We start from the raw sequence: 26,963 nt of genomic DNA on the forward strand, positions 1-26,963 counted from the left end.
TCCTAAGTTTGTTTTTCACACATTCATGCCTACAGACAATTATTTCCTTTGAACATTTATTTCAAGGGAAAATTTCCTTTTTATTCTGAACTGCAGCTTTTGTTTCCTTTGTGAATTTGTTCAAAAGCACTGGGGGCAGAGAAGTTACAGCTGAGAACACTCCTCTTACATCATAAAGTATGCATAAAGGGACAAGATACATTTGATATGATGCAATATAAGAGGATATAAAATACCACAGAAAGCAACAAGTATCAAAAGCTAAAGCAGCAATATCTAATCTATCACCGGGGTAGCCGTGTTAGTCTGGATCTGCAAAAGTAGCAAAGAATCCTGTGGCACCTTATAGACTAATACACGTTTTGAAGCATGAACTTTTGTGGGTGAAAGCTTACCAGTGTACAAGGTTTCCCATCCTTGGGGGCTCCAGAGAAAAAGTTAGAGGGAACAGTCCTCTACAGCCATCTTAAAGGTGCAGAATCCCCAAAAAGGCTACTTCAGGCAACGGCAAACAAGGTATTGCAATTTTAGCCTTGGGGTGATCAGGCATGGGTAAACCTCATGGGAGACCCATCTGACAAAGTTTGAAGGGTTGTGTGTTTAAGAGGACAGGAGGTGCACAGACCTTAGAGAGGCATTAAACTCTTGATTAGAGGATTCCTGTTTGGGACAGTTCTTAATACACAGAAAGAGAAAATTTACACCAAAGGCTTGTGAATTGAGCCATTTGGCATTCTGGCCAGAGGAAGCTACCTGGCACCATATCAGATGTGGAATTTCCATGGTGAAAGTTGGGAGATGCTCCTAATCCAGTTGTCTCCCCTATTGAGCATAAACTCAAAGAGAGGATGAAGGACTAGTCCCTATGCTATATTATAATATGCTGAGGAAAACAAATGGAGGACACCCAGACAACAGTCTTAGGCTTTACGTGCCCTAGCTAAACCCAAAGGACCACAGACTTTATTGCTCTCTAGACCATGATCCAGCAAATCACTCAGGGATGTGTATAGCTTCAAGAATATCTTTAGTGCCAGTGTCATCCCTTAAAGTTATGCACATGCTTAAGCGCTTTGCTAGATCAAAGCCCACCAATGGGGTGGACTTGAAGAAGCATTTCAAGTACTAGAGGTGATAATACTCGTGGGGCAAAGTTATCCTTGCACCCACACCCCTTTTTGAACTGCTAGGACTTAATCTGTGACTAAGCTTTTCCTACAACTATAAATGGAAGAAACACTTCTGCATGGGGTTTTAAAAACATTTTAGATACACTTCCTCTCTGATATGATGCTGTCCTCAAGAGACCAAAAAAATCTTACCTATTACAGGTGAAAATGCGTTATACTGAATTTGCTTTGATCTGCTGGAGTGCGCAGCCCTGTCCCCCACAGCACTGCTTTACTGCATTATATCCGAATTTGTGTTCTATCAGGTCAGGTTACATCGGGGTAGAGATGTATTTCTAACATTTATAATATATGAGTGAAATTTGAGTCAAGAATTTATAGACATTTGAAAAAATACAAAAACACACACATACCTTGTGTCAAGTTTTTTTGTTGTTTTTTTTTGTTGTTTTTTTTAATAATTGGAGATATACCAATCTCCTAGAATTGGAAGGAACCTTGAAAGGTCATTGAGTCCAGCCCCCTGCCTCCACTAGCAGGACCAAGTACTGATTTTGCCCTAGATCCCTAAGTGGCCCTCTCAAGGATTGAACTCACAACGCTGGGTTAGCAGGCCAATGCTCAAACCACTGAGCTATCCCTCCCCCTGATTATCAAATACATAGGATATATGAAAAATCTGATGTGTTTTAAATATTGTTTCAAAAACGAAAGGGACAACTGTGTAATATTTCAAATACTATTTAAAAGCTGAAAATATCTTTAATATAATTTAAATACTTTTTTCCATATGGGTAACAGCTGTATTCAGAAAGTGTCTCTACTAACCAGAAGTTAAATAAGAGGGATTGCAGTTCTCCTACGCTGATAAATACTGAGGGGCAACCCCACCTCCTTTCTCTTGCTTGACGGAGCAGGACTCCCTCTCCCTTCTGGCAGGTGAGGTAACCGCACTTCAGAGAATAGAAACTTAAAATGGGAACTGCTGGTGTCTGGCTCAAGAATTTTTGGGGGCTCCCAACCTTTCCCACCAGTAGATGGAGCTGCAACTGTGCCTGATAGGGGAATTAGATAGATCCTTTAGAAGAGAGGAGAGATGAATAGGGAATAACCAGGGAAAGAGGGAGAATGTCATGTGGCTTCAGACTCTACCTTCCAAGGAAGGTTTTACTCAAAATCAGTGGATATCTTGTGGGGGTAAGGGGTGGCAGATCAGTATGTAAGAAGTATCTTGTGCACTACCATCACTTACAATACACAATATTCCTATGAAGGAATCAGTTAGCCTTTCCCATTACAGTCTGAGGTTTGTTCTTTGTGATTCAGTGCTGCATAGTGGACTTTATTTTATTCTCAGTCAATGTGAGTAGGTTAGATGGAAGCAAAGGGCAAATGAAGTGCAAAAGGGATCACCACAAATTCCATGAAAAATATTGGCTATTTCCTCCTAAATTGAGAAATTTCAATTTTTGCGAATTTTTTTTTAAAAAAGGAAATATTACAAAATTTAATTTGGGCATGATCATGTGTTTATAATAATCTGGATGCAAAAATAACCCCACATTTTGAAGTTTCAAAAATGTTAATGGGATTTGCTCATAAATAGGCCATTTAAAGTGAAAATGGATTTCACTTATTATTTTCATTTTTGAGAAAACATCCATTTTTAGTCAGTGGTCACACTGAAGGGAAAAAAATCAGAAAATTGAAATTGCACACTTTTTTGGGAAGTTGTTATGTGTTTATGAATTTGAAACAAATGCAGGAAAGCTAGATCTCCGAGTTTCTTTCAATTTTAATGCATTTATTTAACAATGCTCTAAAAAACGGTGTGCGCAAAACATTCCTCCCCAACCTGAATACACAATCTGTAATATTTTTCACTCAGCTTAAAAATAAAAATAAATAAATAAAAGACATCCAAAGAACTCAAAGCGCCTTATTTACCCTAAACATAAGAACTGTTATGTTGCATCAGACCAATTGGTCCATCTAGCCCGGTATCCTGTCTTCCAACAGTGGCCAATGCCAAGTACTTCAGAGGGAATGAACAAAACAGGCAATCAAGTGATCCATCCCGTCATCCACTCCCAGCTTCTGGCGTTCGGAAGCTAGGGACATCCAGATCATGGGGTTGCATCCCTGATCGCCTTGGCTAATAGCCATTGATGTACCTATCTTCAATGACCTTATCTAGTTCTTTTTTGTACCCAGTTATAGTTTTGTTTTTTGCAACATCCCCTGGCAACAAGTTCCAGCAGTCGACTGTGCATTATGTGAAGCAGCACTTCCTTTTGTTTTAAGCCTGCTTCCTATTCATTTCATTGGGTGATCCCTGGATCTTGTTATGTGAAGGAATAAACAACACTTCCTTATTCATTTTCTCCATACCATTCATGATTTTAGAGACGTCCATAATATGCCCTCTTAGTCGCCTCTTTTCCAAGCTGAAAAGTTCCAGTGTTTTTAATCTCTCCTCATATGGAAGCTGATTCATACCCTTAAACATTTTCCAATTCTAATTTGTATTGTTTTTTTGAGATGGGGTGACCAGAACTGCACACAGTATTCAAGGTGTGGGCATACTATGGATTTATATAGTGGCATGTCTTAACCCTTGGGGGAGAGAGTATCATAATCTTATCTGCATTTTACAAATGAGTACATTCAGCACAAATGGTTAAGAGCTCAGTCCTTTACACACGAGTGCTATCATACACTTCTATGATTGCAGGATCCAATACACAGCAAGTAAGTGGGAAACCCAGGAACAGAACACAGGAATTCCAGCTGCTCGTCACCTTATTTTTAGAGACACACTCAGTATTCCAGCACAAAATGGAAATTCCTGAAATGATTCTTCTGCAGATTATTATTAGGTTTCTAGTTGTTTCAATGGGACAGAAAAAAATAAGGCTTCTCTGAGAATAAAAACAAACAAAACTCCTGAACAGCTCCCAGATAAAACATTGTTTAACTAATTAGTTGTCTCACAGCGTGAATGCATGTATCTCTTTCATGCTTATAAGTGCAATTTGTTCATTTAATTACATCATTTAATTGCTATCTCAGGAAAACAAACAGGTTCCTAATGAAATTGTTCACAGAGGATGCAAGAACATTTTCTCCCTTTTACTCTCCTGGGAGACATTTTACCAAGATAGTAGTAACCTAAGCTGCTTCACTGCACTTGTATCAATCTCCTAGGTCAGATAATCATAGCTGCAGCAACCCCCAACAGCAATTACATCATGAAATATTTTTGGGTCCTATAAATGCTTGATTAACCATCCACTAAATCATTTTGCCAAGTATCTTGGCAAACGGTTTTACTTTATATTACTGTGTGTCCAGGTTAACCCTGTGGTATATCCATTATATATAGCTATGGTTTCTGATGCAAAGACAAGACGACATATTCAGATTAGTTACACATAGTACAGAATCCTGATGAGGGTTTAAATAAACTTTTTATAAAGCTTTATATTTTACCTTTGTTCTATGTCCCCTCTTACTTTTTGTTATTTTTCGCTGCTAAGATTGTCTAACAGACCTAAGAAGAGCTCAGCAAAAGTACCAACATCAAAATTAGATCCTGTTCCACGCAATCAAAAAGAAATCAGCTGCGATTTAGGCATTGTGTGGCAATAGGAGTCACTCAGTATACCAAGTTCTGTATTGAAATAGGCTCCTTCCTTCTATTAGGCTGCATCCGTGCTGGGGAAAAGGTGTGTTTTTAAAAACATGTTAAAATCTTATTATAGATGGGAGTTGACCCCCTACCAACTAAAACATTAAAATACAAATGGGCCCTGTTAGGGTTTTGACATGTTTTTAAAACATGCATCTTTTTTCCTAGTGTTCACACTGGAGCTGAGCGAACAACTCATTTTTCAGTTTGCTGGCAGTTTCAACAAAATAAAAAGCAAGGTTTCTGAGCAAGGTAAACAAACTGAAAAAAAAAAACTAATTTTCAGCACGTTAAAGTTTTTAAAAATTGTTTCATTTCTGGGCATTTTTAACTTTTAGTTTAACAGAAGCAAAGAAAATTAAGGGCTAGATTCACAAAACCAATGGTGGTGATTGTGGCGGCTGCCCTCTTATTACTCTCTCTGGTTGAAGAACTTGAACCCCTCACAGATGAAGGTGAGTTCCCTCACCACCAGACTATTGGCTCTCTCAATTTCTTCTGCTGACATTGTTCTACTGCATATTAATCTTTGGAGCAGGAACTTGAACTTGGCAAAGGACAGGACAACCACTAGCAGTTTTGTGAATGGTATCTAAGTTCTTCATGAGGTAACCTCCCTCTTCTCCCATCCAAAAAAGGCACCTGAAACTATGTGGCAAATTTACCTAAATTTGCAAACAGTTTGTTGAGCTAAAACTGCTTCTTTCAGCAAATAAACTTTTCATGCAAAATACTATTTCACCCAGCTCTACTGGATCCAGTTTAATGTAGTCTCAAACTCCACCGTGTCCAGGACCAGGACCAGGGCCAGCTCCAGGGTTTTTGCCGCCCCAAACAGAAGGAGGGGAAAAAAAAACAAAAAAGCGCAGCGGCGATCATCGCAGCTCCACCACGTCACTTTTTTCTTCGGCAGCAGGTCCTTCCCGCTGAGAGGGACCAAGGGACCCGTCGCCGAATTGCCGCTGAAGAGCCCAACGTGCCACCCCTTCCCCTTGGCCGCCCCAAGCACCTGCTTGCTGAGCTGGTGCCTGGAGCCAGCCCTGTCCAGGACAGAGCTGGGAGTAAGGGAGAATCTATCTTACCCATTCTTAACTGCACATTTTCTTGCTTTCATGGCTCTAATTCAAACTCTTCAAGTTATTTTAACTAACTCTTACATTTTCCTTTTTATGTTTTCATCTATATATAGGCCCCGATATCACGCAAATGGTATGGTTTATAGATGCAATATATTTTGCAGTAGTAGAACTGCTTGAAAAGGGATGCAGTAAATATTCATGTTAACTATGTTCCAGCATACAGAAGTCTTTAGAAGTGATTTGTGAAAACATGTTTGCAGCATTGCTCTAGTCATGCTGCTCCCGGATATTACCGAGATAAGGTGGGTGAGGTAATATCTTTTTTTGGACCAATTTCTACTGTGAAAGAGAAACTTCCAAGCTACACAAAGCTGTTGGTCACGACTAGGAAAGGTACTCAGTGTTTAACCATGAAAACATGTCAGTCCACAGTCTCAAAAACCAGGATAAAGGAGGTGCCACACCCCACAGTGTTTTAAGGATCATGTTAAAATATCAGATCTCATTCTGTCCAGTCAGCTATTTCACAGGAAAAAGTGCCAATGCTAAAAGTCTGACAATACAGAACAGCAGTAGTTGCTCCTAATAAAAGTTGAAGGTTGTGTCTCCACTCTAAATCTGAAGTCCAGCTTCCCCAGAAGAGAGAGAAATCCCACTGGAATATCACTCCCCATATGTTACGCCAAAGTAGAATTTTTCCTGAAAGTCTGGGGGAAGCTCGGGAAAACAAATATGGAAGTGATAGTTTTTAAAAGTTTCAACTTTTTGACACTTATCTTAAACTGAACCAAATTATGAGCTTAACCTCTGTATCCTCCCACTTCTTGCACGCAATAAATTCTAGCTCCTACTAGACCCTCTACTCCAGTTCTACAAGTACCATTCAATCTCATGGAGAAATTATTTGATCTCACAAAGTGCACTGGTCAGTTACCCTTTAGAGTTTCAGTACTGGAGGGAGGGATTTCACATACTTTGTGATTTTGTAACACTATGATGTATCTGCTCCAGAACACATTAAGATGTTTAAGCAGCACAGAAGCAGCATTCAAGAGAGACTCATCTTCACTGGAACAGGATACAGTGTGGGGACCATGACATTTAGTCTAATCTTTTACAGAAAGTAAGCTACCATAGTAGTCTTGAGGGAAAGCCAAATATGAAAGCATGGGAGCAGGACACCCTCTTGAGGGGAGAGTCAGTCACTGGAAGGGAAAAGTAAGATAGCTGCCAACTCTCTTCCTTTAAAAGCAAAGAGATGGCCAAAGGCTCACTAAACTTCTCCATACAGATGAGAGATTTATGAAGAGGGGCCACAAAAGTTCAGTAAACAAACATTTGTAAACCATCACCATTGCAGGTATGGCCTCCAGGTAAGGACTGAGGCTGCATTAGCAGGTCAGTGCAGGGAATCCTGCATCAGTGTGGTACCTGCTGTACTAGTTAGGAACATAAGAATCACTATACTGGATCAAACTGATGGTCCACCTAGTCCAGTATCCTGTGTCTGACAGTGGCCAGCACCAGATGTTTCAGAGGAAGGTGCAAGAAACCTCACAGTAAGCACGTGTGGGATACTCTGTCCCTCATACAAATCTCAAGCTAATCCCTAATAGTTAGAGATTATTTTAAGACCTAAACATGATGTTTCAGAGCCCTTTCAAAACTTTTGCTTTAACATTAACTATACCAACAACTCCGGACATTTTTGTTTACCATATAGGTGCCCAATACCTCTTTAAATCTTGCCAAGTTCTCTGCTTCAATGACATAATACAGCAAGGAGTACCACAGTCCAGAATATTGCAAAAAAAGTATTTTATCAGTTATGGACAGAAGTCTTCACTCTCCATGGTCTTGTCTACTTTAGGAAAATTAGCACCTCATTGCCCAACCCACTGTCCTTCACAGATGGTAGCAATAATGGGGCTACAGCATAGACAGGGTGCAATAATTTCTCTTGCCATGTCATCCTAACCCTAAATGCACACCTAATGCACATGCCCCAGAGAAGCTAGCAAAATGCCAACTGCAAGCTCATCTAACCGAAGCTAACATTCTAGACTCGGCACAATTTGGATTCAGGCCAGAACATAGAAATAAAATTGCCTATGTGGCACCCATAGATAAACGTCCTCCTGTCAGTGGATGGAGGACAGACACTCTATCATATCGTCCTGGACCTCTCTGCAGCATACAAAACTGTTGACCATGAGATTCTGCTGACTCACCTGACACAGGATGAAGACCGTGGTTGACAACTATGCTCCTGTGGCACAACAGAACTCACAATAATAAAAGAGTAAAGATAATCTGTGCAGGAGACAGAACCTTCTCCAGGTGTGGTCCCTGACTGTGGAATGAACTAGCCCAAGAACAAAGCTACCAGCATAAACCACACAACTGTCCACTTCAAGTTAAAGGCACATTTCTTTAATTTTGCCTTCCCTAATACAAACACAGAGAAATGGGTATATTCATATTTAAAAAACGATCACTCACATACACACTACCTACACAAGTCAGTTCATTGTGCATACTTCTCTCTTTAAGGCTAGGACGCGAGAACAGACATGTGACAGATGTTTTGTCAGGTTGCTCAGTGCACTGGACGGCACTCAGATACTAGTGATGAGCGCATTATAAGAACCTATATAGAATAAAATAGATACCTAATTTCAGATCTGAAAATTGATGCCCTTTGTGACTGGCTCTCATTTTACTGCCTGACATTGGTCATGCAAGGGGCAAGCTGAGATTTCTGCTTCTCTGCCTAACTCTGTTAATTTCACTACCACCTCTTCCTCCCAACACCCTTTCACCCCATTTGTCTGTTTCATTTACCTTGTGTCTCCTATCTGATATGTACATAGTCGTCTTCACTTGTCCATTCAATGCCTAGGAGAACGGCACCTTGACTGAGGCCCTAAGCACTATTGTAATAAACAGAGCCTGAGATTTTCAAAGGGGCCTAAGGGCAAGTCTACACTTAAAACACTGCATAAGCATAACTGCACTGATGTAGCACTTTAATGAAGACCCTCTAAGCCGAAGGGAGAGAGCTTCTCCTGCTGACACAGCGCTGTCTACACCAGCACATAGGTTGGCATGGATTATTCAGACCTCTGAGCAACAGTTATGCTGAAGTAATTCTGCAGTGTAGACAAGGGCTGAGAACTAGGCACACAAATCCCATTGATTTTCAACGGAAGTTGGGCATGTAGTCCCTCAGGCCCCTTTAAATATCCACCAAATTACTAATTAAACCCTTTCTACACTACAGCCACCACCATTGCTAGCACTGGAGGAGTTGCAACAACAGGGAGCTATGGATTCTAAGTTTACGAGTGGAGATTCAGCCCATTTGAATCAACTCAGCACCTGCCACAAGTAATGATTTCACTTTAGAGAAAGATTCCCCCTCCCTTGAGATCAGTTTCCTCTTCCTTCACACAGAGAAATGTTCACAATTCAAAATGCCACGTTCTGTTTTACAAGGAGCACAAATTAGAAGCCAAAGCAAGAGGACATCCTAATATGGGATTCAACAAAGCAGAGGCCCTATGTCTCAGAAAGCAAAACATAATGACCTTTTACCATAGTGCCAATGTACACTACTGTCAAAGGGATGTGCATTGGCATGGTTCCTGCATCGGTGTGGTTCCAGGGGAAACCTTCCTCGAGGTGCTTTCCCCTGGAACACTGTAGCCTTTGTACCTTGAGACAAACTAAACAAGTGTGCATGTACACACACACCCCACAGAGAGTGGGCATTGATGCTATAAGTGCCTGAGAACACACACAGGATGGAGAAAGGGCATGAATAGTCTCATAAAAATATATATACAGCATCAGCAACTGGATAAAAAGAAAAAGTACTTTCCTGCCTGCACGACACCTGTGAGGTGATGCTTTCAAACTCCCTATTGCTTTTTGTTTTTTTAAATACATGTTAACTGTATGTCATTTCTATTTGTACATAGCAGACCAGTGTGCTGAGATGAGCTATCTAAGGCATTCACTACCTCCTCAGTTCTCCGTCTATAAAATGGGGTAATCGCACTTCTCTACCTCACAGTAGTGTTGCGAGAATAAATATATTAATGATTGTGAGGCTTACTCAGATACCATGATAACGGGGGGCATGTAAGCTCCAAGAGATAAATTCTGCCTTATTTCACTTCTAGTGTGGATGTACTTTTTTCTGGCTGCAGCTCTGAATGTATCACCCGTATACATTCAGAATGGAATGTGACAACTGTTAACAGAAGTTTTAAGAGACCATCTAGTGAGACAAAATTTTGGTTACAAATTTAAAAAAAACCTAAATGTACATAAAAACTATGGAACACAAAAATGGTAAAATTAAGTTAAAACAAATATTTCACCATTTAATCATCTGAGCTGAACTACAGTATCAACCTCTGAATCTGCAGAAGTCTGCCACTTTCATGCAAAGGGCAGCATTCTCCAAGATCAGTTTTCAACACCTTGGAGTATTCCTCTCAAACTTCTTCATTGCAGGTACCTGGCCATATATGAGGCAGATGTAATCCATTTAAGTAAATGGGTTGATAAGTATAAAGCTGCCTAGAACTCAAAGAGGATCTCAGAGAAAGGTTTGAATCATGAAGTCTGAAAAGCACTTTCCCTCAGAGCAAACACTGCCTTCAATTAATCATTCCAGCATGGTATAGAAACTCCGTAGATAATTTACTAGTTTACTTTACGTAGCTTACTTCTTGGCAGCCATCTGCCACTAAACAGAATCGATAAATGCACTGTACAATTCACAGGTGAAGCATTGTCCTAACAATCAGGTGCCTCACAATAAGCCAGACAATATCTAGTGCCATTACCTAGAAGCTAAAGGTTAGAAGTAAAGAGGAATTAGAGTGAGCATACCAAACATGGTGCTCTTATTCCATTTTTTAGGGCTGTGCAGACTTTGTGCTCAAGTGCTGCAAAGCATGTGTTTAACTTTACTGATATGACTGGTTTCATAGACTTTGCTGGATTGTTCAGGACTAACGTTACACTCACACACAATCATTTGCAAGATCAGGGCCACGGTGATTTGGGGTCGGGAAGAAGGGTTTAAGATAAATTATTTGGAATTTAATTCCAGACTTTTTAGTGGCCCCGTCTTTTTGTTGTGTGTGACCGTCATAGATCATACCTGCTGCAGAGAATCCCTTTGTGTTCTCCACATACAATGCATGCAGGCGGGCCATGACCTTCCAGCCAGGCTCTCCGTAAGGTCTGGCCTCTTTAGGTGTTACAGAATCTTTACTGTCTTTCAGCTCACTTGCTCAACAGTATCCCAAGGACCAGTCTTTCAGTCACCCTGTCTTCCCATAAATTTCTTTAGTTCTGACCTTTCTTTTATGATCCAATTTCCTTCAGTCCAGACCTTCTTCCAAGTCCCAGTTTCAGTTTAGTTTTGCAATTCAGTCAGGGCTTACTGCCCAGAGATGTTCCTCTCCCCTACACCCTACCTTTCTCTTCTAAACCTCCTCTCCTCATTCACTACCATTTCTCCCACCCCCTTTTAATTCCAGCACTTCCTCTTCTTGAGTGCTCTCTCCTCCTGAACCACACCCACCCCTGGTGATGGTCAATTACATTAATCCTTTTAGATGATCCCTATGTCTTAATTACCAATCATTAATCCTTTATTAGCGCCATTCCAGGCTAACTTCTCCCCACCTCCGGGAGACAGAACAAGACCCTGCAAAGTGGCCACACCACCCCATGACAGAGACATTTTGCAAAATTTGGATTTCACATGGAAACATGCCCAAAAAAAAACAAACACCTTCCCTAATGCCAGATGCTTCCGATTTCAAAAAAGAGAATGCTATCATAACAGAAGTGTAACATGAGGCGGCTTTCATAAATGGAGGTAAACTTGGGCCCTGATTCACTCAAAGTTGTCATATTCGCCACTCACATCCTTCTAGTTGAGCAAGGAGCCATGACATTTGAGGTATTTCATGAAATTGGACCCATTTTCACAAAACTGAGAAGAAACACGAAAAACGTAGTCATTTTACAAGCATGCTGTCCATTTTCCCACCAGTAATTCCCTAGAATGAATGTGTATTCATTTACACACGCAGGATTGTCTTCTGCTCTGTGTTCCACTCACCAACCAATCATAAAACATTTAAGCTATAAACACCAACTTTAACCCATCTAAAAAGAGCATGATGTCATCCATACATCCAAAGACTCTCTTCTGCTTAACTCCCCACCCCAGGATGTAAGGCCAGATATTTATATGGAAAAAAGGGAGGGGTACTTTTCACATTTACGTAGCATAACCCAGATGTTGGCCAGGCATTTCTTTGGAAGTTAATACAGCTTAAAGCTAGACTGACTCCCCCACATTTCTCTAAAAAATTAACGATGGAAATAAAAAGAAAATGTGTACAGCCATGGAGGGCCAATTTTCACTATTGGAGCTACACAGAGGCAGTGAAATTCATTTAAATGAAGTCTGTCTTCTATGTCAGCTCTCCACAGAAAGACACCTGTGCAATCTAAAGAAAGGATTCTGCAGGCCGTGTGTATTAGACACAATGGAGACATTATAATCACATCAAAAACCACAAACAGGAAATTCAGTTCACTACAGAGTATTCACATGATACATATAAAAATAAATGCAAAGCTAGAGTGAAATAATTATTGGCAATTTTGCACAAAGCCATTCTCCCACTATTAAACGCCTCATTAAAAGATCTCACATTTATGTGGTTAGTTTAAAAAAAAAAAAGTATTTGTATGGAAATTCTGGAAACCTTTTTGTCAAATCAAAAGCAATGGTATCAAGCTAGATTCCATGACCCATATCTAAGACTGATGTAACGCAGTCATTGTTTATAGTACGCAGACACATAGGACTGAACAAGCTGAAGTATGGATGCAAGAACAGGATTTGTTTTCCAATATCATCCATCAGAGAAATTAGAGATGTGAAAGGCCCATCAGATCATCCAGTCAATCCCCCTACCAGTCCAGAATTCTTCCATACAGCCTACATGCTACTCCTTTATCCCATCATTTTAATAGGTTTAAAGCAATTGGTTTTCCACTACTTCCCTTAGAAGGGCTACTCCATAGTGTAATAGAGCTCAGTGTTTTTACCAAACCTACCTTCGTTATCTTAATTCCAAATGACACTAAACTTTCTAGTTTAGAGAAACTCATCATGAGTGTAATGATTTAGGGGATCAGTCTGTATGAATTATGAATCCTGGCCAATCCTATGAAATTACTACTATGAAAATTGCTGTATCATGAATGCAGCTCTGTACATGTATCCACCATGAGTGGGCAGGGCTGTGTCACTTCTCTGCCAGATCAGAAACCCTGGTGGTCATTAGAACTCAACAGCCATCTATTCAAGGTAAAGTACCTTGGAATGATAGGTCTGCTAGAGCGTGGGAAAAGACACTTTCTTCTCCTGTCTGAAAGATACAGGGGGGAAGTGGAGAGCAGTGGAAAGGTATTAATACCCAGGGGGGACAAACAGCTGTGCATCTCTCTGTATCAGTGTTACAGAAGGCAAATAATTTATGAGTTTACCCTGTATAAGCTTTATACAGGGTAAAACGGATTTATTTTGGGTTTGACCCCATTGGGAGTTGAGCATCGGGCATCTGAGTGTTAAAGACAGGAACACTTCTTAAGTTGCTTCCAGTTAACTCTACAGTGCCTGGCCTCTGTTCAGACTCCAGAAGCTTCAAACTCATGAGATTCTGCAGATGAGTCCCCTCAGCAACCTGGTGAGCTGTCAGCAGGGGGAAGCCAACCAGATCTGTGACTGTGTGTCAAATCCAAATATGAAGCTATTTTTTAAAGCAATTTAAGATCCATAAAGCAGACCTTCCTGGTACATTTCCTAACTATTCTATTCTGTCTCTTCCCCACCTCCATCCCCTTCAGAACATCTCCCCGAGTATACATATAGGACAATTATATTGACTGCACAATATCCCTCTTAAAAGGCATACAAAATACATAAACATACAAGTCTGGACAGACTTTAAAGAATGATTTTTTGGATAGGGTCAAATTTCACTTAGATAATGTATTCTTCACCAGCTGTTGTGAACTAATGTTGTATCATTGCTACGTGCTATTAAAGACACGTCATGTATCACCCCAGAGGTGCAAAGTGCTTCAAGAAACATGACAAAAGAAACTATATCAAAAGTGTAAGATAGTAAGTGAATATTTAAAATACCTGCATGTTTGATTTCCTTTTTTGATCATATAAGGCAAAGCTGCATGAACAATGTACATTTTATGCTATTTTGCTGAGGAGCTGCAGCCTTAAATCATGGACCTACTATGGAAAGTCATGAAAAATGGCATTCCACATTTATTATGTCTCCATATTAAGTTGATTCAGTTTAAAAAATAGAAAGATAAATTTTCTACCTACCAGAGCTACAGCCACTATCTCAATCAGATCTACCAACCAACCTGAATTTGGTCTTCCTCAAGCATCAGCAATAGTTAAATATCCCTCAGAACAAACTGTCTTCAGTTATACCTGTGCAGCTGCATTAGACTTCACAGGGCGTGCAGAGAGTGGCCATTTAAAAAAAAAAGGCGACTTTTTTCCAGAGTAGAACTGCAGTTTAATAAAAAGATTCTGTTTATATTCATGGACGAGGATTCGAGTGGACAAGAAATTGGGCGGAACAGGGCAACTGGCCCATTACATGGAACTGGGCTCAGCTCTCCTGTTCCAGACTAGATGCCCTCAGTTGGATCAATTAAGAGGGTGGAGCAGAATGCAGGGGGCTATATAAGATTAGCTAGGAGTCACATTTGACTGAGTCAATCAGGAGAAGGGCAGGAGAGGAGAGCTTCCCAAGACAGATAGTGTTCCTGGATGGTTCTAGGCCAGAGAGGGCAGAATGAAGGAGGAGCAGTAGAGACCCCATTGATGACTCCGTGCTGGAGAGCTGGACTCTGAGGAACAGTGATCGGGCCAGAGGAAGCAAGGGGTGCTCCCAGCAGAGAGGCTTTGGGAGTTCCCAGTGGGAAGAGCAGGGTTGCACCTCAGAAGGAAGGGTTGGAAGGGGTTTCCTGGCAGAGTGATGGAAGAGACTGACTAAGGAACCTAGTTCTGACAGAAGACACTGGGGCATGGTACGCACAAGGATTAGGTGCACTGGGGTAATATGGAGTATATGTTGGGACTGCTATGGATTATTTGCAATATGTTTTGTTAATAAACTGTGTATATGGACTAGAAGACAAACTTAAATAGAGTTACTGGGGACTTAAGAAGGAAACTGAGGCAAGGGGCCACCTCCATGGCTGCCATGAGTGGGAGCCTGGGAAGAGGCCACAAGTTTACCCTGGGCAATAAGACTAACCAAACCTAGGTTACCAAAATCGATGCGGTCACTTTTGACTCCTGAAGAATGTGGTCTTCACAATCAATGCTCCTGTTAACACAGAGAGATAAGATATGTGTGGATTCAGAGTGCTCTATCTGGGTGACGATATTGTTAATCCAGCTACTGATGGAAATAGAGAAGAGCAACACCACATACCCTTTGCTTTATAGCACTGACATCTTGAAATAGGAATCCTAAAGATACTAGTGCAGAAACAAATCTGGTACACACATACCATCTGCTCCTATGCCAAGGAAATTAGACAAACATGATCATATCCTTGCAACAGCCACAATTCACTAACCTGAAAAAAACTAGAGACTGAGGACCAGGTAATGATGTGCATGAAAAGTGTCTGAATTTAGTTTTTACACACTTTCTCCACTGTACAAAACTGTGATCCTTATCATTCTGTATAAATCCTGCACGGTCCATGAATCAGATGTGCATGTTGACCCTAAAAATTCAATCTTTAATTTACACACCTACTTTCCACACTGAGATTTGGAGAAGACTATCTATATTCTGTCATTTTCAGTATTGTCCAGTTTCTACCCTGCCTTTATTCCCTTATTGGATCTTGTCAGTTTGGCCGATTTCCTCAGCATCTGCACCAATGGAGGGCTAATGCCAGTGTAATTTGAGACTGTAATCCTTTTAAAGGCCAGAGTGGCAGGGTTTTTTTTTATTATTATTATTATTCAGCTTACATAAAAATCTATTATAGATAGGAAACAAGTAAGACATCTTTCAAATGTGGGCACCAAATTTGAATCAGCCAAATCCCTAAGTCTTCCTTTCAACTTAAAGAAAAGAATTACTTCTTAGTTCAAGGAAGTATTGTTTGTTTCTTGTAATTAAAAGTAGTGATGTTCTTGAAGTGCAAAATAAAATGTTTCTTTTGAGTAACATCTTCCCCATTCCAGGAGAGTCTGAATCATCTCCTTACCAGACAAAGATGGATTAGGAGCTGCTGAGAGATTAAAAGGCTAACACTTTCTTTGATAGAGTTTTTCTAATCTTTTACATGAGGTTACCATCACAGGTGAGAGTTGGGACATTACGTCATTATTTGTCTTTTTTTTTTTTTTTTTTTTTTTTTTTTTTTTTTAAGAGTTTTGCCCAAATTCATTGATCAGCTCCATCCCTAAACCCAGACTGCAGACAGAAGTGTTTTGTTTTGGAACAAGCAAGTAAAATAGATCAGTCAGAGGATGATGGAGCCCATACAACTAAGATATAGGATAGAATTTCACAGCCCCCACCCACAGATCCCTTCTGTCTTAAGAAATCAAGTGGGAGAGAAGAAAGTTAAGCATGCTGTAGGCCATCTTTTACAAAGAATTCAACTGGTAACTTGAATGGTGGGTGAACTAGTTTCTATTTAATTTTCTTCACACTTCCTCATGTAAACTCCACTTGGCATTTGCCAACTCTTGGCGTGCCAGATTGACCTACTGGGGGGAGGAAGGGTTCCTATCCTAGGGACTACAACTGTATGTAATGGCTACCAGAAGACCCCAAACCCACTCCAGAGTACTCTGACTCCACTTCCCATAATGCTTGGAGCCAGAGGAGGGGACAGATTGGAGTAGAAACTTGTGCTGAGGCCAATATGGAGATTTCTGCATGGAGTGACCTGAACAAGCAGTTAGCTGGGCCAATTATGAGCCAGGGCTGCTCAGCCCCTTCAGTGGGAGGTGGAGGGGCAGCCTGACTCAGAGACAAGGGCACATCTACACTTAAAATGTTGCTGTAGCATTTCAATGACCAGAAAAGCCCTCACATCGACATAGCACTGGCTACACCAGGGCTTATGTCAGTACAGTTGTATCACTCAGGAGTTTGGAATTTTCACAGCCCAAGCAACAGTTATACCCATATAAGTTTAGAGTTTAGACCTAGCCAAAGAAACTTGGTCTAGTTTCAGTTTTGAGCTTACAACATGGGAGCTGTGACTGAAGCAGAACAGCATGGTTAACTCCCTCTCTCCACAAAGGGAGTCTTTGACTTGCTGCAGGAAATGGTGCATGGGTCAGGCAGTTCCAACCCTGCAGAAAGCAGCAGAGCTCCAACTTGTCACTGACTTGCAAGAGCCAACTGAGGCCTCCATAGCACTCCCTACCAGGCTCCCTGGTAGGAGGTGGGTGAGGACTCTGCCCCACCCAGGGGTAGGAACAAGTGAGGGAACCCTTGTTGTTGAAGTTGGCCATTATTCACAGCTTTGCAGCACTGATCTCAGGATTCCAACCTGTGTGCACCATCTGCCTGGGAAGGTGCCAGGGAGGAGCTGGGGTTGGGAAGATTTGAGTGTGTTGGAAAGTGGTTAATTTGGTAGTGTTTAGTACTTGTTGGCTAACCCTATCCCTTTCCTTCCCTGGATCCTATTTTCCTGGTCCTAATAAAGTCCCCCTTTTTTATACTGTTATTTTTGGGTGTGTCATTCTTCCGGTGTAGTTGGTGCTGATGTACTTTTATTGTTTCTTGTGTATCGGATTTCTAACCCTTGTCTGGGAGTAGCATTATTCATTTTCCCAAGGGACAGCACCACATATGTTTTGGGGACAGTGAGGAGTCACCTGATATCTGAAAAAGAAACCAGGATCCAACCCATGGGAGAAGCCACTGCAAGTAGCAAATACCAGGAAGGAGTCTTGAGCCACCCCTAGAGGGATGGAGTGCATTAAAAGGGTGGAATTTGCAAGATAGTATTGACTTGCAGATACCTAACCAAATGAAGGAAAAAAAACACATCGAGACACCGAGAACAATGCCACAGGTAGTCCAGCAAGGGACTGCTTATCTAAACATCTCAATAGCCTCTGTTTAGAGTCTAAAAGCCTCATAAGAATTGGGGACATATTGTGCTAGGTGCTGTACAATATAGAAGACAACACTGTTAGTGATACGGTCAAGGAGGGGAGCCTTAACCCCTGTTAATATATGGCAAACCTGAGTCTGTAAGTAAATTTAGCAAGGCAATAAGAATGAAATTCCATGCTGTAGAACAGTAGCACATATTCAGAACCAAGCAAGCACTAGCAGCTAATAAATGGCTTAGAAAAAAATCCTGAGTCCTTCCCTCAGCTATAACTCCTAACCTGCACAAAGAATGAAACTACCGAAATTACCATCAGCTTATTTGGTGAGACAGCTGGGCAGCAAAGATGAGTGGATAACTCGCACAGATCAAATCCAAGGCCAAGTATTTCTCCTTCCTCCTCCTCGCCCCCCAAAAAAGGTGGTGCCTATTACCCTCAAAAGGGAATAAGGTAGAATGGCATCGCAGCAGATACAGGGAAGCCCAAGTCCTGGGAACAAACTTACAGGCCAACAGCTAGAAGTTTGACCTATTGCATGCAGACCTTCTCCTCTCCTGTCCCTGAGTGAGGCATCATAGCAGAAGAACTGGTTCTTGGAGGCAATCACAGAAAGAGATGATCTCTTCAGAGGTCAGAAAACATCAAATCTTAAAAGAATCAAACTGTATCAAAAAATCTCTATGGATAGAAATTCCATGCTTTAATAAGATCATGACAGTGACAGTGATTGTGAAATGCTCAGAGATTAGAGGCTAGGAAAAAAAACACCCTCAACAATAATGAGGGATTTCAACTATTCCCTTATTGATGGGCACATGCCACCTCAGGACAGGATGCAAAGATAAATTTCTTGACACCACTGACGATTGTTTCTTGGAGCAGCTCGCCCTGGAACCCACAAGGGGAAAAGCAATTCTTGACTTAGTCCTAAGAGGAGCACAGGCTCTAGTCCAAGAATGAGTATGGCTGAACTTAAATCCATGTAGCAGGGAAAATACCAAAGAAACCCACCACTGCAGCATTTTACTTCAAAAAGGGGAACTATTTTTTTTTTAAAGGAAGCTAGTTAAACAAAAATTGAAAGGAACAGTCACAAGAGTGAAATGCCTGCAAGCTGCACGGGAACTATTTAAAAACATCATGGTAGAGCAGGGATAGGCAAACTACGGCCCGCAGGCTCGATCCGTCCCATCAGGGCTTTGGATCCGGCCCGCAGGATTGCCACCTCAGTGGAGCTGTGGGGCTAAGGCAGGCTCCCTGCCTGCCCTGGCCCCATGCCGCTCCCGGAAGTGGCTGGCACCATATCCTTGTGGCCCTGGGTGGGGGGGAGGGCTCTGCATCCTGTTCTTACCTGCAGGCACCACCCCGCCCCCGCCAGTTCCATTGGCTGGGAATGGGGAACCGCACCCAGCTAGTCCCAGGTTTCCCCCTTGCACCCTTGCTCACTGTACAATCGGTTTCCCTTCACCCAACTGGTCCCCAGCCTTTGTCCAGCCACTTCCAGGCTCCTTCCCCTCTCCCAGCTTCTCATTCCATCAAAACCTTCCCTTCCCTCTCTAAGCTAGTTCTCAGCCCCTGTCCTCCCCATCCCAGCCTCCTTGCCCTGCCAGTCTCTCCTCCCTCCCTCCAATTCCAGTCTCACCAGGCTCCTTGTCTCCATCTACTCCTTTTCCTCCCCCTAGGCTCCAAAGTTTCACTCTTGCCTCCTCTGCATTCAGGCCAGGCAACTTTCTCCTCTATGCTGCATGGGCACCAGCAGCAAGGTCATTGTGAGAACAGAAGAGGCAGGCTCCCTGCTCTCAGTTCCACCCTATCCCAAAGCAGTCAAAAGCAGCAATAAGGAAAGTCCAACTTTTCCTCTGTAGGCCTGGGCTGGAGCACACTTACTTGGAGGGGCCAAGGGGAGATTCATGTGAAGTTCTGCCACACATAGTAGCTATAAGGTGATAAAACCTGCTCAGTCACTCTGTGCCAATGCTGCATGAGCAGCCTGGCCAAAGTTAGGAGCTGTGAGGGGCTGGCAGTTATGTAGGAAGGACAGAATCTTCTCAATGTTCAGCAGCTAAAATCTCAGAAGTCTCTGCTAGGCATATACAAATAGAGATTTTTCAAAGATTTAGAGCTTGTCTACACAACAAAATTAAGTCGACTTAAGTTGATGTACAGCCACCACAACAATTAAAGAGGTGGTTGATGTCCACACGTGCTCCTTCTGTCAGTGGTGCACATTCTCACCAAGAGGGCTTCCACTGACTGAAGTGGGGCACTGGGACACTGACAGCTGGAGCACAGCAGCCTGAGGCTGAGAGCCTCAGGCATGTCAGCCAGGCATGGGGCTTACAGCTGAGCCTCCTCTTCCCCCACCCCAGCACCGACAGCCCAAATGCCCAAACCCACCCCAGGGCTGACAGCTCGAGCTGTCAGCTGAGAGAGCCCTGTGCCCAGCTGACTGTTCACGCTTTGAGCACCGGGGCCGGGTGGGGGCCCAGTTGTGAGCCCACATCTGGTTGACTGCTCAAGCTGTCATCACCGGGGCAGTGAGGGGAGGACTCCAGCTGTCAGCTCCACTTGTAGATGCTGCATTAGTTAAATTGGCTGTTGGCTGCCAACTGCACCGACACTGCATCGCCCTAACTACATTGACCTAAGTACCCCTCTCATGGACGCGGAGTTACAATGTCGGTGTAGCAGGCCACTTACTTCAGTGGAAGTAGCATTGTAACCTACTGACATAATAAATTGGATGTACACTACTTTATGTCTGCCTATCTCTGTAGTTTAGTTTATACTTTGATCAAATTTGGGTGGATTTTCATAGAAATGGCAAAACATCTCTGCCAAATTTCAAGGCCTTGCTCCACAGCATGGGAGCATTAGAGAGTCTCAAAGAAGAGAGTCACCAGAATTTTTTTTTATGTGACAAGACAATTTATTTCTTCTTAACCTCATTCTCTGAAATAGCTCCATTGTTTTGGCTGAAACTTTCAGATAATCAGCCTGAGGCAGACATCCCTTATGGAAATTTTCAGCTCAGTTTAAGTTTAGCAAAATTATAAGCAACAGAAAACAGTCTCATAGTGGAAACCATCAGGCAACCTTAACAGGTAGTGCTACTAGCACTGCATACATTAATGGATGTTGCTGTGAAGAAAATATTCTCCTATGCGGCTCACACCTTCATCGCATAGTATACCAAGATCCAAATCTAGGATACAGTAAAGCTCAAAAAGAGAGGTTATCTATTAAAGAAGACAAACGTCTAATTAGATTGTAAGCTTTTCAGAGCAGGTAGAATCTTTTTGTGTGTTTGCACACCACCTTGCGTAACAGAACCTTGATCCAGAATGCAAGGTACTATCATAATTCACACAATACACATACATTAGATTAGGTTGATAGATACTAATGATTTCTGAGGCTATGTTGCTTGTAATAAAGATTAAAAAGATCAAGCGGGATGTTTTGATATCCAAGTGCTGGTTGATTAGATAATTTAAGTTTGCTATTCTCAAAGGATTCTGTCTCCAAGTCATTTTTGGAGATAAAAATTGTCTTTACAACATCCTATATGTTTTAAGGCTGAAGTAGTTTGATCTTTCAACCTAACTAACACCCTAATTGTAACGTGAATGTAGTCTTCAAAACATATGGATTGCAAAAGTATCTCTATTGACAGTGAATTACCCTATTTAAAATTGAACTTCGTTTTTAATTAGGTCATTTTTCTGTGTAGCGAAATACAAAACATGTCCTTGGAGTAGACTACCATGAAGTAAATATAGCATGGAAGAGAAAGCAAAGCTAGATGTAACCTTCTGCAGCTTTCAATGGGTAATGTTATTGTATTACAAACATGTATTAGTAAAAGGATGTCCTTCACTCCCAAGAATAGCTTCCTATGCCACTTATTAATATTTTATAATAGTGCCTAGGGGCCCCAGTAAGGATCAATATATTGTGCACATTCAGCGTCTAGTACAAAGCGAGATGCAGTCCTTGCAAAGAGCTTACGATTTAAATGCACAACACAGAGAGGGGAAACAAAGTATAAAGAGGGGCACAGAGATTAAACGGCTTGCCCAAAATCACATAGGAAGCCAACAAAAATGACTATGGGTATTGAATGGCTTCTGTATGAGGCGAGATTAATAAGACTGGGACTTTTCAGCTTGGAAAAGAGGCGACGAAGGGGGGGATATGACAGAGGTCTATAAAATCGTGAGTGGCGTGGAGAAAGTGAATAAGGAAGTGTTATTTACTCCTCCTCATTATACAAGAGCAAACAGCCACCAAATGAAATTAAGAGGTAGCAGGTTTAAAACAAACACAAAAAAGTATTTTTTCACACAACCCACTGTCAACCTCTGGGACTCCTTGCCAGAGGTTGTTGTGAAGGCCAGTACTATAACCGGGTTCAAAAGGGAGCTAGATAGATTCATGGAAGATAGGTCCAACAATGGCTATTAGCCAGGATGAGGAAGAATGGTGTCCCTAAGCCTCTGTTTGCCAGAAGCTGGGATTGGGTGACAGGGGATGGATCACTTGATGATAACCTGTCTGTTCATTCCCTCTGGGGCATCTGGCATTGGCCACTGTCAGAAGACAGGATACTGGGCTAGATGAACCTTTGGTCTGACCCAGTATGATTGTTCTTATGTTGCAGAGCCAGGAACTGAATCCAGATCTTGAATCCAGCACCATCAGTGTAATATACTGATGAAGTTAAAGAGTCAGAAATCTGCTTTATTTTCTGTTATCTGATACTTCTAGCCTTCATAATTCCTCAGGGAATCTTATTAAACACAATAAACAGTTCAATTTTATTTTCAAATCAAAGTGGGGCAACAGAGGGCTTTGAGTGTTATCTTTTACCATAAGATATTTTAATGCCATTTAAATCCTTAGTTCATAGTCAAGATAGCATTTAATGCAGAAAAACCCAAATATTAATATGTACATTTTTATACCATTCCAAGAAACTGTAAACTCTTCAAGGCAGGGGCCATCTTTTAATTATTGTATTAATAATTTTATTATTATTTTTATTATTTAATTGTGTGTGTGTTCTGTGCCTAGCACAATCAGAGGATCCTCACCTGGGAACTCTTGCTAGCACTTTACAAAGAAACAGCAACGATGTGCTGGGTAGCCCCAAGAGAAGTTGTTCACCAGTCCAAACCATCTAAATGTAAAATTGAAGGCAGCCATACAGTGAAGAGGCAATGCCAAATTCCACTACTTCAATTGTTACACTGAGAATCTAAATGAATTTCAATTTAGAGTTATATATTCAACATAAGAGCCAAAGAAAACTTCACTGCATTTCTGTTGCAGCTCTAACCCAGCCCCTCTGTGCCCTACAGAGCTACTCCACGAACTCTGAGACATGATTGGAATAATTTGAAAAAAAATTCCTTATACACAAAAGCAAGGAGTTACTTTGAGCTCCCTCCACCCCAAAGAAAAGTTGCTTTGGAAGCAGAGGAAAGTGGAGACCCAGATAAACAGTGGGAGCAGGTGTGCAGAGACAGGATAAGCAGTGACAGAACCCAGTGCCAAGAGGCAGATCTGATTGGTCTAGGGGCAGGGCTGAAAAGGTAGATAAGGAAAGGGTAGGCAGGAGTTCCACCAGGGAATCCAGGCTAATGTGGCTTTAATAACCTGTAAAATAAGGTGCAGGGCTTACTTTGTCTCTCAAAACAAGTTTCTTCCAGCATCAGTTTCCATATCATGGTGCAATTTGAAAACATTTACCTAAGGAGGCTATTATACAAGCTCTGTAAGTGCACCAATACTATCAGAGCAGTATTTTGCCCAACTGTACTTCATGATGCACTTATGAGCCAGTCCAGAGAGGATCATACTTCTAACATCAAAACTTCAGTTATTTTGTTCGTGACACTGTTTTCTTCACAGACCTCTCAGTGTTATTTCTCAAGCCTGGGAAATTAACCTATACCTTAAAAACACAATGATCCAAGACACACACAAACAGCTGAAAGTGATTTCATTAACTGTTTGTCCCAAGAGCACTGAATGGGGATCCCCTGTCTTATTTCCCCCTGACTGCACTCCCTGAAGTAAAAGCTCCGCAACAGTGAATCCGTGACTAGGCAAAGTAAATTACTTTGCAGAGCATGCAAGTGGGTGTAAGTTACACTCATGAGAACCCCACTGAAACAGCCCACTTCAGCACATTATTTCATTTTCTGAGAGCACTCATTTGAAAACACAGAAAGGATACTATCAAAGTTATTCTATTTCTTGGAAACATTTCCTCCCCACAAGAGGATAAAAACCTGCACTCCTGACATTCAGCAAAGCTATAATAAAAGTTGTGTACTATTAAAAGACCCTCCCATCCTCCCTTTCTGAGAGTTATAAAACTAACCTCAGTTTGAGTTTCAAAGACATTTGCTGGGAAAGTATGACTGTAATACAGGGACATTTATAAAAAGGGATGCACAAAATCAGCCATCACTGATGTTAGCGTTAGTGCATCTGGCAATAGATCAGGAAGGGAGGGGATAAGCCTGCAGAGCATAGTGGTCAGTTTTGGACACACAAGTTTGTAAGAACTGACTCTTATTTCTTCTCTGTATTTTGATGGAGGCCCTTTTGAGGACTGGAGAACCCATTGTGGCACCATACCTAGAATTTAAGGTATTATACAGGTTCTTGTATCACCTTCATCCAAGCAGTATCCACCACCCTTCAGTAGTGCATCAAACATCCTTACTACTATTGGCAACAGGTGGCTCATTTGCTCAGCCCACTGAGAGACCTGTGTTTACAGTCTAGAGTTTGTTTTGATAGAGTTTCTTGGTTTTCTCAAAGAAGACACACAACATATCAGCAAAATGTTACCTATACAAATACAAAACTAATTAGCTGCACACTCACCTTTACTGCTGCTGTTAGTTTCCCCAAAACTATCCACTCCCTGTCTGACCAGAGCAATCTACTCCACGGCTGTTAACCCAGAGGCCTTTCTGCCTGCCTCCCCACAACAACAGCTCCCCTCTTTTACAGGATGAGCAGAGACCTGATGACATCACACCCACCAGTGTGCAAGTTTCCAAACCAACAGTGCCTAGGGTGACCAGATGTCCTGATTTCAGGGGCTTTTTCTTATGTAGGCTCCTATTACCCCCCACCTGTCTGGTCCTCCTAGCAGTGGCACTTCTAAAAAAGTCTCTGTAGGTACCCCCACCCACACTTACCGGCTGCTACAGGTGTTCTAGCAGCAGCCAGGAAGTGTGTCTGCCCCCCAGATGAGGGAGGTGCTCCTGTGCTGCATGGTACATTTGAAGAGGATGGGCCGCTTGGTGCAGGGGCTGGACGCAGGGTGTGAAAGGGGTGCTGCTCCTGCTGTCCTGCCCCGGGAGGAGGGCACCTGCCCCAGATGTAGGCCTCCCTGATCTTATTCTAAGCTGAGGGGCACCACCTGACCCGGATCTACCTGGTCCCCCACTACTACAGGCCTGCTGCATGCAGAGTTGTGACCCTGTCCCCAGGAGATGTGCGGGCCTCCTGCCCCACGCGGTGCCCCCAAAAGTAAGGAGTCGCCACTGGGGCCATGTGTGAGGAGAGTGAGGACCCCCAACCTGGCTCCTCCCTCCACCCCATCCCAGCTGCTCCCGCTGCAGCAGCCAAGAGGCGCCGGCTGCCAGAGCTCCTGCCAAGCCCCCAAACCTGCCGGGATGGCAGCCGGCCGCGCCAGGGAAGAGCCGGGTGCGCAGGAGCAGCAGCAGCCGCCGCTCAGCACCGAATGCCGCCCGCCTGCGAGAGCCGCCCCGGCCTGCGCCAAGCGCAAGCGGTGCGCGGGGGCTGAGCGCACGCGGCCGCGGGGGTGGTGCGCGCCAGACCCGGCTCCAGCCAGCAGGAGTCACCCCGTGCGGGGAACCTGCTGCAGGCGGCGCGATCCCGGGGCCGCCCTCCGGACGCTGCTGCCCCCCCGGCAATGGGGCGGCTCGAGATAACCGTGCCCGGCCTCACAGGGGCGGCAGCGCGAAGCCCGGCACGCGAAAGGCCAGCGGAGGAAATGGGAAGCAACTTCTCTTACCTGCGTAGCGGAGCACAGGAGCCACAAGGTGGCTGAGAGGATGGGGGTCTTAGCAGCCCAGCGGTGCTGCACCCCTGGCGCTGACATCCTCTCCCCGGGATGAGGAGGTGGAAATCTGCCAGCAACCCCCCCCCCCCTCACCTCGGACCTCCTGCCTTAGTCCGTCCAGAGGCGACTGCTGCTGCGCCTGCTTACGCTCCGCTTCTGGTGGCGCAGCTCAAGCTGCAAGTGTCTCTCCCTTGGTGGCAAGGCAGTCTGTCCATGGGGCATAGGCAGGCTTGTGTGAATGGTACATGGCGGGGGGGGGGGGTGCTTGTCCTGGCTCAGAAGGGCAGGATAAATGTGTTGAAACGCTCTCCCCCTGCTCCTCCCCTCCTCGTGTCCGAGCTGCTGGAAGGCGGAGAGTAACAGATACCGATCCGCCCGGAGCTGCCGCTGCGGTGTTAATTTCAGGATCCAAGCGCCTAAGACACATTGTTACTAAATTTATAAATTTGCTGAGCGGGCGGCTGGCTGGGGAGGGACTAGCCCCACCTTGCAAGCCTTAAAGAGACACCGCTGCTTTCCCTGGTGGTCTGAGGTTTTCATCTCACCCACTTCCCAGTCAACTGTCACTCTCCTCCACTTCTGCTCGGGAGGCTTCCCCCACTCCCCATCTCTCTCTCCTACAGCTGAGCTATTCATCCTATTGCCTTTCAGCTGAAAAAATCTGGGATTCCAACTGGATCCCATAGCATTCCTAGCCAGAAAC

The 26,963-nt window shown here is 43.0% G+C and overlaps 1 protein-coding gene across 4 annotated transcripts in view; it reads right to left on the reverse strand.

The window, feature by feature from the left end:
• ADAMTSL1 (ADAMTS like 1) overlaps positions 1 to 26,652 on the reverse strand; it is a 703,248-nt gene extending 676,596 nt beyond the window's left edge. For all 4 annotated transcript variants that reach the window (XR_007773162.1, XR_007773161.1, XR_007773160.1 and 1 more), the window contains exon 1: positions 26,213 to 26,652. Coding sequence is in view for 1 of the 4 variants with exons in the window: in XM_050944097.1 (XP_050800054.1) it covers positions 26,213 to 26,299 (87 nt within the window). In the remaining 3 variants the exon portion in view is untranslated. The remainder of the gene's footprint in view (positions 1 to 26,212) is intronic.
• Positions 26,653 to 26,963: the final 311 nt, after the last annotated feature.

This window comes from Gopherus flavomarginatus, chromosome 3 (genome assembly GCF_025201925.1).
Source record: "Gopherus flavomarginatus isolate rGopFla2 chromosome 3, rGopFla2.mat.asm, whole genome shotgun sequence".
NCBI lineage: Eukaryota > Metazoa > Chordata > Testudines > Testudinidae > Gopherus > Gopherus flavomarginatus.